General features: G+C 43.4%; 1 protein-coding gene across 8 annotated transcripts in view; it reads right to left on the bottom strand.

Annotated features, from left to right (window-relative positions):
• Window positions 1–17,708, bottom strand: part of atrn (attractin) — a 252,196-nt gene extending 234,488 nt beyond the window's left edge. For 6 of the 8 annotated variants that reach the window (XM_034674875.1, XM_034674877.1, XM_034674878.1 and 3 more), the window contains exon 1: window positions 17,197–17,708. In XM_034674875.1, the coding sequence (XP_034530766.1) occupies window positions 17,197–17,432 (236 nt within the window). In that variant the 5' untranslated portion in view covers window positions 17,433–17,708. The remainder of the gene's footprint in view (window positions 1–17,196) is intronic. The other 2 variants (XM_034674883.1, XM_034674876.1) reach the window with 2 other exon arrangements.

The following is a 17,708-nucleotide window of genomic DNA, read 5'->3' as shown; positions in this document are numbered from 1 at the left end:
GGCCGACAGCTCCAGCTGAGTGGGCAGGGCGGCTCAATGTCCAAGGCCAAGGGAGTTGTTAAGTTAACTTTAACAGGCCAAACTTATGACTCTATATAACAACAATGCTCCTCTGCTATCTCTGCAGACTGTTACTGGTTATCAGCTGACATGTTTACAGTCCAGGTGACAGTTTCACCATAAAATGCATTCTGTAAAAAGGAATCTGAACTTTTAGCACACAGTATTTCTCAAACTCTCAACAGAGGCTCTGTTGGATATTATGTGATCAATGTTTAGACTGTAAGTGTTGTGAGACTTTTATACATCCCTCTCTACCTCTACAGGTCTCAGCGGTTCACTAACAAGTACACCAGCGCTGTAATTACAGACGTCTCAGTGCTTATACCCCCGAGGTCTGCAGGGACTCTCAGCTCTCAGACAAACAGAGCTCCCTCAGAGGACCTGAAGCTCCCGGGTCCTGGCTCTGTTAAATGTAACACACCTCAGATCACACACCCCGATCTCAACCTGCTGAATGACTGTGCTTTTTAGTAGTGCTGAACTGAATGCTAACAAACACTTTGGAGACACTGTCAATAACTCAAGATGAAAATGTCTTGTGTTTGTGCACGCAGTCCAACTCTGCTGCAGCCTCTGTGTGTGATGCTGGACCAGACTTAACTTTTAGTCCACTCAGACTTAGAAGATCTGTACAGCAGGCAGTCGTTAGCTTGACTATGCAAAGCTGAAAATACCTCCAGAAGACTGAGGAACCAGTGCTTTTAGAGGGATGGACAGATTTGGTTTCCAACTGGTGGGTTGGGTCCCAAAAGTGGGTCATGAAATCAGTTTCAGTGGGTCCAGATGTGTGCCTGACATTGGGCACCAGAGATTTGGTTTGCAAGTGGTGGGTCGTGTCCCAAAAGTGGGTCACAAAACCATTGTTAGTGGGTCCAGATGTGTGCCTGAAGTTGAGCAACAGAGATTTGGTTTCCAACTGATGAGTCGGGTCACAAAAGTGGGTCACAAACCATTTTCAGTGGGTCCAGATGTGTGCCTGAATTTGGGAACCAGAAATTTGTTTTTTAACTGGTGGGTCTGGTCACAAAAAGGGGTCACAAAACCATTCTTATTGGGTCCAGATGTGTGCTAAAGTTGGGCACCAGAGATTTGGTTTTTAACTGGTGGATTGTGTCACAAAAATGGGTCACAAAACCATTTTCAGTGGGTCCGGATGTGTGCCTGAAGTTGGGCACCAGACAACTGGTTTCCAATTGGTGGGTTGGGGCCCAAAAGTGGGTCACAAAACCATTTTCAGTGGTCAGGATGTGTGCTTCAAGTTGGGCACCAGAGATTTGGTTTTTAACTGGTGGGTCGTGTCACAAAAATGGGTCACAAAACCATTTTCAGTGGGTCCGGATGTGTGCCTGAAATTGGGCACCAGACAACTGGTTTCCAATTGGTGGGTAGGGTCCCAAAAGTGGGTCACAAAACCATTTTCAGTGGGTACAGAGGTGTGCCTTAAGTTGGGTACCAGAGATTTGGTTTCCAGCTGGTGGGTAGGGTCCCAAAAGTGGGTCGCAAAACACTTTTCAGTGGGTCCACATGTGTACCTGAAGTTGGGCACCACATGTTTGGTTTTCAACTGGTGGGTTGGGTCCCAAAAATGGGTCACAGAACTATTTTCACTTGGCCCAGATATGTGCCTGAAGTTTGGGTAAAGGTCTTTGCTTTGCTTTTATTCTGAAGGACATGTTTTCTGTGACACATCCTGCTTGTAATAAGTAGGGTAGTTTATTCAAACTAACTCAGTAAGTCATAAAGCTCCTTAATGCTGGTGTCACTCGACATTAGCTGACAAATTTCAGAATTCAGGGTCCACAGCATCATCGAGGAGGTCCTTAGACTGGTCAAGTTGAGAACCACCCACTCGAGCATGCTACCCTATCAACATTTTACATGGGACTGTTATCTATTCATCAACCAGACTTCATTAAAGGCACTAAAACAAGTGTTTCCTGTATTTTCTAACCCTAACATGATTTTAATTGAGTTCATCCTCAGATTCAGAATCTAGAAAGGTCAACCAGTTCTCAGTGTGTCCGTCGGGGACAACTACAAGCACTTCCTGTGTTGTTGAACCACATCCACATTTTAACTAGTTCTGATCGAATGTGGCCCGACATGACCCTTCACTGCTTTGTCCCGTCAGCAAAGAGGGTCATTGTGTGCAAAGCAGGGACTTCCAAGAAAAAGAACCTCCACTGTTCAAGGATCGCCCGAGATCTAAGAGATGTTTCACCACGGTGAAACCACTAGAAACCAAAGATCTCCTGACAGAACAAATCGGAACACTTAAGGTGCGCTCTGAATGGCGATGCCCAACAAGCGCTCCTTCTCAGGCAAACAGAGTCCCTGCAGCAGAGCCAAGTGGTCTGTAAATGGCAAAGTGGTGCCGCATGAGAGCAGAGCAAACACGATTTCTCATTGAAAGGCGACAACAGGGCCGTTCAGTGGCACAGGCTGGAGGCTGGAGGGGGGGGGAAAGAGCATGCTCAGACAGAGAGAGAAGGGCTCTCCCCTCAGATGAACTGGACGTCCACGAGCTGCTGATATGAGACTTTAAATCAATTAGAGAGTAAAACACGGTCATTGTAAAGTTGCATTCCAGTGGTGGAGCACTTCACGTGATTTTGCACACTAATAAGAAGATATTCCCAACATCAAACCTTCATTAAGGGTTGAATGTACCCGATACATGCACGCAAAAATAACCACAAGATGATCAGGAATAAATTATCACTGCGTTGTCAGTGCCATAACTTTGAGACTGCAAAGAGGGCGGTGAGACTAACATGGCTTGCAGAAAATCAGCAAAAGGCCGGTCGCCCAAATGAAGCAATAAGTCAGTTATATTGCATAATAAATATTTCATACATTATTAGCTGTGGCATTTTTCCAAGTCACTGAGGTTTCACAATTTAGCGTTAGCTTGAGTTACAGTCGCACTTCAGGGAGGGCTTTTTTAATGCACAAATTTCATCTGCCTTAAAATGCACCCGGTCTCCACTGAGAGCTTTAAAGTCCTCCTCCTCCTGCACAGAGGAAACACTGTCCTTTAAAAATACACATCACAGATATGCTAAGTGCACATTTTTTTGGATGCAGATGAAAGATTTCTGTACATAAGACACCACCAGCCTGATATTTATGTATACCTGCCAGGGAAAGTTTTCAATCTCCACCTAATGATGAGCGTGAAATTCAAAAAAGGATTGGAACAAACGTGTGAGTCTCTGTGCATCAGTAAGCGGGAGACAGAAGAGCTCAGCAGTGGGGACCATTAGTCTCTGCAGAGGGCAGGCAGGCTGCTCGCTCAGCGGGGCCTTCAGTAAAGCGAGTCTGGCCTTCAAACGGGTTCCAGAGAGCGCCTGAGGATGAATGTGGACTAATATGCAGACTGTGCAAGAGGCGATAACAAAACCGAGAACGCCAGAAAAGGGACTCTGATGCCAGGACAACATGGTGATGATTTGAGACTTGGATTTTGCACGGGGTTTGCAAATATTTTTTAAAATGGGACCTGAATGACACCTTTTTTTTTGTAGAGTAATTTAATAAGTTGCTGCTGTAGCGGCCTCTCCCTCTATCCGTCTCTCCAACTCGGTCTCAGCAGATGTGTGTCTAACATGAGTCTGGTCCTGCTGGAGGTTTCTGCCTGTTAAAGGAAGTTTGTCCTTGCCACTGTAACTTGCTAAATGCTGCAAAGTGCTCTGCTCATGGTGGATTAAGATGAGATCAGACTGACGGCCAAATTCCACCAGATCAGTGTCCGGTCCGTCTCCGATCCGTCACGGCACCAGATCTGATAGGTTTCTATTCTAGTCAATGTGTTAACTTAACTTCCTGCTCTGTTGCATTCCGGCTGCATCTCTGAACCAGCAGGTCGGAGCCCTCCGGATCAGAGACGCAAGACTTCTATTGTTGCTGGATGCCGGAGTTGATACATCAATCTCAACAGAGCAGATGGAGCGGGACAGGAAGTCAGGTTTCACCAAAACAAAATAAAAACATCCGGTTAATTTTCAGAATAAAACACTCTGTGTTATCACCAGATCGTATTTCACTTAACTAAAACAACAAACCGTCATGATGAGCGGAGCTAGGCCTGGAGTCAAAAGGTCAGAGGTTTTCAGAGGACCAGAAAGACAACATGGATGAGGAGAGGAGGAGAATCCTTGATTTGGTGATTGCCGAGGGAAAACCTCGGTCACATGACTCCAGCTGTCTGGTGGTCCTGCTCTGTGCTGCATTGCAAACAGTGGATGTTGACCATACACGGATCTGGTGGAAGCCCTGTGTGAGTCCTGTCTGTTAGATGGGACTGGATCTTATCCTGTCTTGATGTTGGGTCTTTGTTAATAATAGAACATAGAGTACAGTCTAGACCTGCTCTGTTTTGAAAGAGTCTTCAGATAACGTTTGTTGTGATTTGGCGTTATACAAATAAAGATTGATTGATTTGAGACATGACTTATGCAGTGCAATACCCATGGGTGTTGAATAAAGTTAGACTTATTTCTGATGCAGTTTGATTAAGATCCAACTCATACACGTTCTTTTTATCCTCTCGTACAAAAATATAGAAAAAACTACAATAGTGTGTTTTTCTGCACACTTAGCACAGAGAACCATAAAGCTGTCTTTTGTATTGGAGGCCATAATTAAATCAGAGCCTGAATATCAGTGGAGTACGGCCTCAAGGCAAAACTATTCAACATCATGAGCAGCAGTCACGGCTCAGCTCCACCAAACAAGATAAAAGTGCCCTCTCTCACAAATACGGACAAATCACATCTGCTGGTTTTCACATTTTGGCGTTTTTAAGGATGAGCAATAAATAAATAAATAAGCCAGCAGACAATTCACGTCAACAAGTCAGACTCTACAGCAGCAGGGAGGGTTTTCCATTAACCTTTACAGAGGAGGGCTAACACACGTCAGCTCCCAGACACACAGATCTGTTGGACTCACACACCTTTACTGTGAGGTGGTTTGTTGATGATGAGCTGAAACGTGAAGAGGAGGTTTGTTCTGCCTCAGACAGAGTTCAGAGGAGGTCAATGGATGATTAATGAATGCTGATTGGTCGATTTAGCAAAGCAAAGACTGGAAATGTGAGCGGTTTAAATTCAGACCTTTGTTGCATGAGCTACCTCTTCTCTCTGATCCTTGGTGTCTGACATCCTCCCCACAGTCCCGTTCGGACTGAATATACAGTATCTCACAAAAGTGAGTTCACCCCTCGCATTTCTGCAAATATTCAATTATATCTTTTCATGGGGCAACACTGCAGAAATGACACTTTGATATAATGTAAAGTAGTCAGTGTACAGCTTGTTCAACAGTGTAAATTTACTGTCCCCTCAAAGTAACTCAACACACAGCCATTAATGTCTAAACCACTGACAACAAAAGGGAGTACACCTCTAAGTGAAAATGTCCAAATTGGGCCCAAAGTCTTAATATTTTCTGTGGCCACCATTATTTTCCAGCACTGCCTGAACCCTCTTGGGCATGGAGTTCACCAGAGCTTCACAGGTTCCCACTGGAGTCCTCTTCCACTCCTCTATGATGACATCACGGAGCTGGTGGATGTTAGAGACCTTGCGCTCCTCCACCTTCCGTCTGAGGATGTCCCACAGATGCTCGATAGGGTTTAGGTCTGGAGACATGCTTGGCCACTCCATCACCTTCACCCTCAGCTTCTTTAGCAAGGCAGGGGCCGTCTTGGAGGTGTGTTTGGGGTTGTTATCATGATGGAGTACTGCCCTGTGGCCCAGTTTTTGAATGGAGGTGATCTTGCTCTGCTTCAGTATGTCACAGTACATGTTGGCATTCATGGTTCCCTTAATGAACTGTAGCTCCCCAGTGCCGGCAGCACTCATGCAGACCCAGACCATGACACTCCCACCACCATGCTTGACTGTGGGCAACACACACTTGTCTTTGTACTCTTCACCTGGTTGCCCCCACACACTCTTGACACCATCTGAACCAAATAAGTTTATCTTGGTCTCATCAGACCGCAAGACATGGTTCCAGTAATCCATGTCCTTGGCCACTCCATCACCTTCACCCTCAGCTCCTTTAGCAAGGCAGGGTCCGTCTTGGAGGTGTGTTTGGGGTCATTATCATGTTGGAGTACTGCCCTGTGGCCCAGTTTTTGAATGGAGGTGATCATGCCCTGCTTCAGTATGTCACAGTACGTGTTGGCATTCATGGTTCCCTCAATGAACTGTAGCTCCCCAGTGTCGGCAGCACTCATGCAGACCCAGACCATGACCCTCCCACCACCACACACTTGTCTTTGTACTCTTCACCTGGTTGCCACCACACACGCTTAACACCTTCTGAACCAAATAAGTTTATCTTGGTCTCATCAGACCACAAGACATGGTTCCAGTAATCCATGTCCTTAGTCTGCTTGTCTTTAGTAAACTATTTGCAGGCCTTGTGCATAATCTTTAGAAGAAATGTGAGGGGTGTACTCACTTCTGTGAGACACTGTATATGACAGACAACATTGGGAAACTTGATTGAAAAAATTAATAAGCAACATAAACGGTGTCCCATAGGAGTTTCTTAATCTGAGACAAGGGTAGAGTCAATATGAGCACTTATCACAAAATAAAAAGGTCTCCAAATCGTCCAGAGAAGCCCTCAGAGGGAAGTCGTATTATAATCTTATCAAAAGTAATGTTTAAATGCTGAGGGCAAGACAAACTTAATTTCATTCAGCTCCACCGGGACAGAGGGGGAAGACTCAGAAAAGCAGAGATCTGCAACAAACTTCCCTTTGCATGGCAGGATATCACAGACTCACTGTTGTTTACATATTTTGGGGGATTTTCTGTGTTGTCTGTAGTGCAGGAAGTTAATACAATGACGTAAACAGATATGCCAGTTTGAAATATCTTCTAATGAATCAGATAATCTCATTTCTACGCTACAAACACACGGCTCTGTTCCCCCCGTCTCTTCCTGCGTGTTGGTTTTGGCCCTCATGGTAAGCCGAGTCTCCATCTTGGCACGACCCTGCCACAGAAAGCTGCTTTTTTATACCAGCCCTCAGCCAGCCTTGTATGGCAGCATTGTCTGTATGCTAAACACGGCCGCAGACCGCAGGCTCTCCCATGAAAAAACCATCGGCCCCTTTTGACCGCACTAACAAAAACAACACAGCCCCGATTCCAGGCAGATCCTGGATCAGAGCGCGGGAAGTTTATCACTCTGTGATGGTAATGAGCTTGTCTGAGTGATGCAGCTACAGCATCGCTGACAACGCTGCAGACTGCAGCACAGGAGCGCTAATTGAGAGAATAAGCATTACAGTGTAAGTCAGTGTCCTGCTGTGTTATTAGTCAAGCTCAGGCTCAGACCGTCACTCCTCCTGCAGACAAACACAAACACAGACCGGACTGCATCATCCATCAGGAAGCTTAGACCACAGTAATCCCAGTGTGTTTTTTTAAGAAGTTAGAGGACAAACTTAGACAGCACAGAGAAAACTTAGTTTAACTTTAATAATCCCCTCAGGGACGCTCACCCTCAGCATTCAGCCGGCTGAGGCGCTGAAGCAGTAACAGACTTACTCCAGGTTCATGAGCAGAAAGGAGGATGGGTTCAACAGAACTGTGCTCACATTAACTCCAGACAATGTGGGCCATGAAGAACTGGGTTTCAATGATAGTTAACTGGAAAATTAATGAAGGTATGGACGAAATTGTTAAGTGTATAAAAAAGGACAAATGTCAGTATTTAAGCTACCTCTGTTGACAAACCATAGAACAGGGGTTCTCAAACTCTTTGGAGCCAGGGACCCCTTACAGGTGAGAACATTTTCCAAGGACCACCTCATAATTGTAACACAGATTTAGCACATGCTTACCATTTGCACTCTTAGATGCCGTTGGAACTATTTGTATTGTAAAACTTATCAATGTAAATACTTCAGACAGATAACACTTCAATCTGAATCATGTAAATACCACTTGTATACTTTAAAAACAGAGGGTCATTTCATTCCTTGTGGACTCAACATGACAGCATTTATACTTTTCAAGTAATTGATCTTAAACACTTTCAGAAAATTAACAGTAGCAAGACTCACATATCCCTTGGAGCCACTAAATGTATCATAACAATGGTGTATGTTGTTTTTAATGACACAGTACAATTTTATAATTTATTAGAAATGTATTCAAATTATTTCACGGACCCCCACGCTATGGTACACGGACCCCCAGGGGTCCCAGGACCCCACTTTGAGAACCAGTACCATAGAAGATCAAGGACTTTCAATTCAGAGCATGAAAGCCACCAATCCCAAGCCAAAGCCTAGAGTGACTCCTCCTCCTCTTCCATCAGAGCTCTTACTTTACATGTTAAGTCATTGAACTGATCCAGTAGCTCTCAGATTTTCTCTGTGCAGTCAAGTTTTTACTTTGCATTAGGGATGGGCGATGATTTTCGAATATTCGAATATTCATTCAATTATAAGAATGGAAGAGTTACTTTGAATATTTTCACATTTTAAGAGTAAAAATTGTCATCGTTTTTGGTTTCTGGTTGTAATACAGTACTCCCGCCAGACGGTGGCGATAGAGTGTCTTAAAGCTGTTTGCTAACCGCATTAAATAGCAAAAGAAGAAGAACACATTAGCAACAATTGTGATTTTTTTTCCATTTCTGAATCTCACACTTCTACCAAGCGGCAACCTCCGGTCTCTAAAATATGAAGCCCATGTGGAAGTGTTATAAACTGCAGTTCATCGAGAATCCACTTGAGGCTGGAAACACAGGAAACCACATACACACCCATTCAAAAAGGACGATCTTTGCAGCATTAATAAACATGTTTACAGCCTGGTTGGCCCTACGTAGCTAATCTCTCTATCGGCACACACTGTACGGGGGTGAATTTTTTATAACGCAACATTTAAGAAGATATTAAGATAAGACAGTTTTTTGCCCAAATAAGGACATGACTGTCTTGACAGCTGTTGGCTAGGAGGCTTAAACTCCTCCTCTTTGTGTCACACTATGATTGGTTGAGTTCCGCATTTCCAATATGGCTGCCGCCGACGATTGGCTTCAAAACAGCGCTCAGGAAGAGATGGGTGACGTCACGGATACTACGTCCATATTTTTTACAGTCTATGACTACTGCACATGTATTTCCAAAGACTGAGCATGGCTGTAAAATGTAAACACACACGCCACGCCGCGTCATAGAAACACTGACATAAAGATCCAGACAGACGCTGTTAGCGCTCGCTACTAGCAGCACCTCGTCCTGCTGCTGGTTAACGCGACCGCCACACAAACAGGCTGTTAATGGGACGTGGGGATGATTATTCAAATAGATGTCAATGATTATCGAATAGTATTTTGGCTTGAAATGCCCATCCCTAAATCTGTGCAGTTGAAAAGGTTGTTCTGCAGCTAGCAATCAACTAGCCTGACACCTACCCTGCAGCAGTGATTTCAGACATTCATAAAAAATATGATAGAAATAATAATTCCTTCACTCATGGTTTCATTTGCATTTTAAGGCCATATAAAAGGTATCAGTGCTGGTTTCAGTGAGTTTTCAGAACCTGCTAAAAATTGCTCACTGGAGCTTTAATCACTATAAAAAAACACCTTGGGATCCAAGCACCACTGATGATCAATAAGTCTACTATCATTCAGATTACCCAATCACTATCACAGAGAGATAATAGGATGATTAGTAAGTAATGAAAATAGTTATTTATAGCAGCCCTTCAGATCCTCTCTCCTCTACTTGAACCCAAGCTAACAACTCTTTGCCGCTAGCTGCTAGCCAGTGATGGACTGTTCCAATTAATACTTGAGTGCAGCGGGCCGCTGATTTTTAACCACAACCAAGATGAGTCCTTCCACCCAGAGAGCACTCAGCCCCGCTGTGCAGAAACACTAGAAGCTCAGGAGCCATTCAGCCTCCATTCCACCTGTCCAGATCCACTCAGGAGGAGCCAGCGCTGCTAATGTGCACAGAGCTCCAGCTTCCCTTTTCCTTGACCTCGCCCGGTGTTTGACGATGCAGGACTTTTATCTACTCAGTCTGACTCTGATGTGAGGCAGCATGAGAGAGAATAGCAGATGTTTAAAAAAAGGGGAGGGTGCCCTGTAGTAGAGCTGGGCGATATTGAAAAAGGTGTTATCATAATGACATTTTTCATATCAGTCGATATCGCTAATCATCACAACAAATATCAAATCATTATTTCATTTAAATTTAAAGGCAGATTTTTGCCCCTGAGTGAAAGATAAAGAAACCAAATGGTTTGTTAGCTTGTGTCTGGGATTTAGTAATCTTCTTGAATCCCTTATTTTTGACGGTGCTAACAGGAAGCAGGTCTTTAAGATGAGATCTTAGTGAAGTTTTTGTTTGTAGATTCTATTTCTTCTTTAAAGTTGGATGGTAACTAACGTATAAGGCACATTAGCGCTCCCTTTCCAGTGGTTGTGGGGTGTAATTAGAGGTTTCAGTATATTGCATTTTGGGGTGCTGGTGGCCTAACGGTCTAAAGGCTGATTTATACTTCTGCGTCTCCCCTACGCAGCAGGGGCTGACGCAGACATGAGCACCACATACTTGTGCGTCGGTGTGTCCGTGTCGTGCAGCAATTCTCCGCCAAAACGCCTGAGGGCAGTGCGGTCTCTCTGATAGCCGGCCGCCTGCTTCCGGCCCCACTACGATCTCTGTTTACTTTTCCACAGAGATTCAGAGCGTGTTATGTTAATCTACAGCTGATACATGTTGCTGTTTATCATACAGACATGATTACATGAAGAATAGAGAGGAGGAGATGAAATACACGGCCGATGTGCGGCCGGTGTCCGGGATCCCGGAAGTGCTGTAAATGCGGGAAAGACAAAGCTGCCGAGCGGACCAATCACAGGGCTTGAGGTCCGCGTCGGCTCTACGGGGAGTTACATTTTGGAGGAGGTGCACGTCAGCTACGTGCGTAGGCCTCGGCGTAGGTACGGGAGCTACGCGGACCCCCGGCGTAGGGTACGCCGTCCATTCAACGCAGAAGTATAAATCAGCCTTTAGCGCCCCACATATAGAGGCTATAGTCCTCGTCGCAGAGGTCGCCGGCTCGATTCCAGGCCGCGATCATTTCCTGCATGTCCTCCCCCGCCTCTCTACTGCCTACATTTCCTGTCTCTCTTCAGCTGTCCTGTCAATAAAGCAAAAAAGCCCAAAAATAGAACTTTTAAAAAATGTATATATATCACATTTTCATCGACTACTTGTTATATTTATGTTGAGAAAAATTATATGGCGATAATTCTCGTTATCGAATTATTTCCCAGCCCCACCCTGTAACTAGGGATGCAGGGATACTAGCTGATCCAATCCTGGTATTGATTTAACAATCTCTACTCCTTAATGTGAGGATAGAATCATGCTTTGGCAACTTCAGGCTTTTCTGACTTGATGGTGAACTGTACCTGGGTTCCAAGTGCTAAACCAGAGACTGGAATCCCTTAAATTCAAGGATCCAGAATAATGAAATCCAATCCATCACACTTTGAATCCATTAATAGAAGGTTTCTTCCTTCTTTGCAGTCGGCTACAGCTGATGTAAACTTCCTCCTTTGGGCTCCCATTATATTTTTCAGCCTGACTTCCATCCGTCGAAACATTACCGCTGCACATGTTGCAAGTTTCCCACGGAGTTGTTAGCAAAAGAAGCGTGACATGCAGCTAAACTGCAGAGCCTCTGTAGTTATCCTCCATCATGCTCCACCGGGCAAAAATGCACAGACTGGCCGGCTGATGACGTAGGAGACGCACATTACTGTAAACACAGAAAAGCATAGATCTAAGATGAGTAGATCTGCCGTATGGATCGGCACTATATATCCTTTGTCACCGATATCCGATCTAGCTTTTTGAGTCCGATCTAGCCGATATCCGATACCAGGATCGGATCGGTGCATCCCTACCTGTAGCTCCTGAAAATATTCAACCAATACCTCAAGAGAGAGCACAGTTGAAATGATATATTCAAGCTCCACAGACAAGCTAGCTTATCACCACGTTAGAAGACGAGCAGCTAGCTTACAAACAAGAAGAGAAGCAGATCAGATGTATAACATCTCTGTTTCGGCTCAAATCTGACTCAAGCAGGGAAAGTGAATTTGGGTGAGAAGTTGTTTTCCTAATTAAATGCTTGTTTGTGTTAGCACAGCGGGGTGTGCGGAGCGGCACATTAAACCGGCCAACAGTGCAATCATCATTTATATTGTCTGTACAAAGCTGTCATCGAGTGCTGCGGGACAATTTTCAGAAGCAAAAAGGAGCAGAATAAACCCTCGCCCTGATGGGAAATGACATTTTAACGAGCACAAAGGGGGCGAGATGTGCGGCGCTGATTGTCTGAAAAAGCGTATATTGATGTTTGGCACAGTTATATTGCATTCTGCATTTGTGATCACACGGTATGTACACACACACACACACACACACACAGACAGAGTACACTTTGTTTAGATGAGGGTGAGCAGCTGCACAAAGCTAACAGAGATGTGTGCAGATGGGGGGGGTCAAGTGAGGACGAGTCTGCTGTCGGTTCTGCCTCCCTTCTACCTTTCAGATGCTTCCACGGATCTCACCTCCAGCCTCACCTTGTTGCTCGGCTGTAAAAACAGACATGGCACTGAGACAGTGATCTGATTAGTGGGACAAACCCCCATCCAGTCCTGTCCTATGGGGGGGGAAGAGAGAGAGCCTGACACCTCCTGTATTTACAGTCCTGCAGAGCTGGACAACAATGACAAGTTGGGGCTGGATTCAGAGCAGCTTCAAGGCTTGTTTTTGTTCACCTGCGGGCACGCTGCCAAGAAGCCATCAGTACAAACACAAGCACAGAGATCAACGCGTGTGCTCACAAGAGATACAGAAATCAAACCTGGCTGGGATGTAAAAGCATTAAAGCTTGATCTATATCATCAGGCTGATATGAGTTTATGAACAGGGCTGTGAGGCTGAAGGGATTCCCCTGATTTGATTCATGGTAGGGTGATGGTGTGGTATGCACAGTTTTTAGTCTCACTTTTAACTGAGTTTTATTCTTATAACAGTTTTATTTCACCTTACTTATTTATTTATTTAGTTAGTTATTTATTTATTTAGTTATTATCTAGTTCAAATTTTAGTCACTTTTTATTTATAATATTTTATTAATGTATTTTTTTTATTATCTATATTAAGTATAACATCTTATTCTCTTTCAATAGTTTAATATTTTAGTGTTTTATTATCTTAGAAATGTATTTTATTTTGGTGAGTTTAATTTCCTGTGTTGAGTTTTAACATCTTATTTCACCTCCAGTGTTTCCTCATTAAGATATCATGAGTTTTTCCTCAGTTTGTTCAGCAACTTCTTTTTTTACTTATTTTTCATTTATTTATTTATTTATTTATTTATTTATTTATATCTAGTTCAATTTTTAGTCCATTTGAATTTATTTTATTTATTTGTTATTTAATTAATTTAAAGTATAGCATCTTATTTTTATTTTTCATTTATTTATTTATATCTAGTTCAATTTTTAGTCAATTTTAACTTATTTAATTTATTTATTTTTGATTTCATTAATTTAAAGTATAGCATTTTATTTTTATTTTTTATTTATTTATTTATTTATTTATAACAAGTTCAATTTTTAGTCACTTTTAATTTATTTAATGAATTTATTTTTGATTTAATTAATTTTAAGTATAGCATCTTCTTTTTATTTTTCATTTATTTATTTTAATTTCATTGTTTCTATTATTATTGTTGCATATATTGTGTTCTTAGGATTGTGGGGTGGATTTGGAGTTGTGGCTGGGTTTGGGATTAGGATGGGGGCTCTTTTTATTTTTATATATATATTCATTTTTATTTATTTATTCTATTTTAAGTTGTTTTTATGTACAGCACTTTGTGTTACAGTGTCATTGTATGAAAAGCGCTTTATAAATAAAGTCTGATTGATTGAGTCTGGTATGCAAACTATCTTATTCTTCCTGATTTCAGTTTCAGTGTTTGTGAACTTGAAGACACAGCAATTAACTGGTTTCACTTTTAACCATACTTAAACTTAAGAGACAGAAAGAAAACAAAGTGACACCTGAAGTGCACCAGCTTGACGTGTCGTTCTTAACAAGAGATACGGAGGCGACACTACAGTTAGCTTAACTACAACAGAGGGACCAAGCAGTGAACTTTTGAATCCTCTGGAGAAGAGGAAGTCTGCAATGTGGGAGCTTTTCAGGTAGACAAAGACTAACCACAGAGTTACTCAAGATGATGTCTCAACTGTCTGCAAAAACAAGTTGCAGCTAAAGGGTCAGACTAAGTGGCAACCTCTGGTTGTGAGGAATTGAAGCCAAAGCTGAAGTGTTAAAAACTGCAGTTCATGGAGCGTCCACTTAAGGCTGGCTCCAGAAGTACCAGAAACCCCAAACACACCAATGGGCTTTAAATGTGAGGTAAACAAATGCAACACAGCAGCAACGTTGCTTCCTCCCGTCTGTGTGGAGTAAACAGGCATTGTAGGTTAAATCACCTGGTTTCATGTCTTTCCAGTGGTTGCATCTTGTAAAGTTCCCTTCAGTCACTGTTTCACTGTTAATTATTCAACATTCAACACACACACTGAAGCGTACAACAAGCCTCATGAAAACAAATGCAAACCTGGTGTTTGTTTTGGCTGCTGTGTTCTGCGGTTTGCTTACAAACACAAGACGCCTTGCTACATTACAGCTTCTACAACAGCTCCATCTGTGTATCACTGATGTGTTTGAATTGGCGTATGTTAATCTGATATGTAAACCTTTTATTGTAGCACATAGAATGCAGGTGAGGACGCATGTGGTGGTTTAGAAATGTGTCACATGTTTCGTTCAGCAGCTAGCTAGCATTGTTTACATAACTCTCAGCACTGTCTGCAGCGAGACATCACAGCTGAGCCGACTGTAGACAAAAGGGTCATATAGTCTTTGATAGATATAGTATGTGCACATTTGCATGGTCGATTCAGTGCACAATAACCTGCCTCCATACTAGTCAGGTATTTCCCCCCTTTTTAGAACTTTATGTACCATCAGTCTGAAAAGTTGCACATTATTCAAGCTTCAGAGGCCAGAGGAGCAAAAGTAAATCAGTGCTTCCTCCAGGAAGACTATATAACCATCATTTATTAAGGAAAACTGCACGAAATTACAGCCCTGATATGGTTCAACTATATCCTCTATTGTCAGGTGATCACAGGCAAGCAGAACCTGCAAAATCCAAAATGCAGCATGTACAAATATTGGGAGATGTCATCACAGCTGAGCAGACAGTGATCAACACGAGGATTCGATTATTCCAAAAGGGTCATAGAGTCTTTGAAAGATATGTTATGTGCACATTTGCATGGTCACGTCAGTGCACATGGGGTGTAGATTTTGAAATGTAAAAATTCCCTGCCACCACAATAGTCAGGTATTCCCCCCTTTTTACAACTTTATATACAATCAGTCTGAAAAAATGCACATTATTCAAGCTTCAGAGGCCAGAGAAGCAAAAGTAATTCAGTGCTTTCTCCAGGAAGACTTTATAACAAGCATTTATTAAGGAAAACTGCACAAAATTACAGCCCTGGTATGGTTCAAGAAGGACCTGCAGCATCCAAGATGCAGCATGCACAAATATTGGGAGATGTCATCCCAGCTGAGCAGACAGCGATCAACACAAGCATTTGATTATTCCAAAAGGGTCATATAGTGTTTGATAGATATGTTCTGTGCACATCTCAGTCTGAAAAAATGCACATTAATCAAGCTTCAGAGGCCAGAGAAGCAAAAGTTAAGTGTTTGTGTGAGTGAATGCAAATCAGTGCTAAACTGAAAGATGATTTCTCTAAGGCTAAATAGATTGTGCAATGAAACATAGCCCAGTTCACCTCTAGGAATGCTTTATAACCAGCATTCATTAGATGATAGGAAACCTCTATTGTCAGGTGATCACATTCAAGCAGCACCTGCAGAATCCAAGATGCAGCGTCTACAAATATTGGGAGATGTCATCCCAGCTGAGCAGACAGTGATCAACGCGAGGATTCGATTATTCCAAAAGGTTCATAGAGCCTTTGATAGATATATTATGTGCACATTTGCATGGTCATTTCAGTGCACTTGGGGTGAAGATTTTGAAATGTAAATATTCCCTGCCACCACAGTAGTCGGGTATTTCCCCCCTTTTTACAACTTTATATACAATCAGTGTGAAAAAATGCACATTATTCAAGCTTCAGAGGCCAGAGAAGCAAAAGTAAATCAGTGCTTCCTCCAGGAACACTTTATAACCAGCATGTATTAAGGAAAACAACTATTCAACTATATCCTCTATTGTCAGGTGATCACAGGCAAGCAAGACCTGCAAAATCCAAAATGCAACATGTACAAATATTGGTAGATGTCATCACATCTGAGTGGACAGTGATCAGCATGAGGATTTGATTATTCCAAAAGGGTCATATAGTGTTTGATAGATGTGTTCTGTGCACATCTCAGTCTGGAAAATGCACATTATTCAGGATTCAGATGCCAGAGAAGCAAAAGTAAATGAGTGCTAAACTGAGAGATGATTTCTCTAAGGCTAAATATATTATGCAATGTAACATAGTCCAGTTCACCCCCAGGAATGCTTTATAACCAGCATTCATTAGATAACAGGACACATTATTGTCAGGTGATTCAAGCAGCATCAAGATGCAGCGTGTACACATAGTGGGAGATGTCACGTGGTTTGTCCATAACGTTATAGGACATTTGTGGATCATCTAAGTGGCTGCACAGCTTATTATAACCAGTGAATTACACCCCATGATAAAGCATGCTATGCTCCACTGATGGCAGCAGCTGTAGTAGAGGAGGTAATGGTAGTAGACCGGTCTATAAAGGCTCCAGGTGTGTAACTCTATTACTCTGCAGCTCTTGAATAACAACCCGGCCTCTGAATCAGAGCAGGGTTAGATCACACACACACACACACACACACTCTCACACACACACACACACACACACACACAGCCTGTGTGAGTGATAAGAGCAGCTTGATCCAGTCTGTGTGTTCACTGTACCTGAAGCGCCCTCCGCAGTGCTGGCATTGGTCCCCGACCCAGCCGGGGAAGCAGACACAGTTCCCGGTGGCCGTGTTGCACTGCCCGTTCATGCACGGTTTGTCGCAGTCCTTCCCCTCCGTGAGTCCCGGCAGGGCGGACAGCAGCAGCCCGGTGACCCAGAGCAGCAGCGCGGGGCTCAGCATCACCCGGGCCCGGACAGAGCCCGAGCAGGCCCGCCGTGTGGCCCCGAACATTCTCCCTGTAAAGATGGCTGCTGGGAGGCTGAGAGGCTGGGAGGCTGGAGCTCTGCTGCTTCAGGGGGGGGACAGGGACCCAGAGAGAGCCGCTGAGGGGGGTCTGTGAACCGGACAGAGGGTACGGGTTCCCTGCAGTAAGGTTTGGGGTCTTCTTGTAGGCTGGTCTTCGCTGGTTGCTGGGTTTACATCCTTCCAGTGGTTCCGTTTCCCAGCGCCGCACCGAGCCGCATATTGACATCCAGAAGTGACGTCATGGTAACGGAAATGCGCAAC

Source organism: Notolabrus celidotus, chromosome 22 (assembly GCF_009762535.1).
Source record: "Notolabrus celidotus isolate fNotCel1 chromosome 22, fNotCel1.pri, whole genome shotgun sequence".
In the NCBI taxonomy this organism is placed as follows: domain Eukaryota; kingdom Metazoa; phylum Chordata; class Actinopteri; order Labriformes; family Labridae; genus Notolabrus; species Notolabrus celidotus.
The sequence above is the reverse complement of the archived record's forward strand: the minus strand, read 5'-3'. Positions and strand labels throughout refer to the sequence as shown.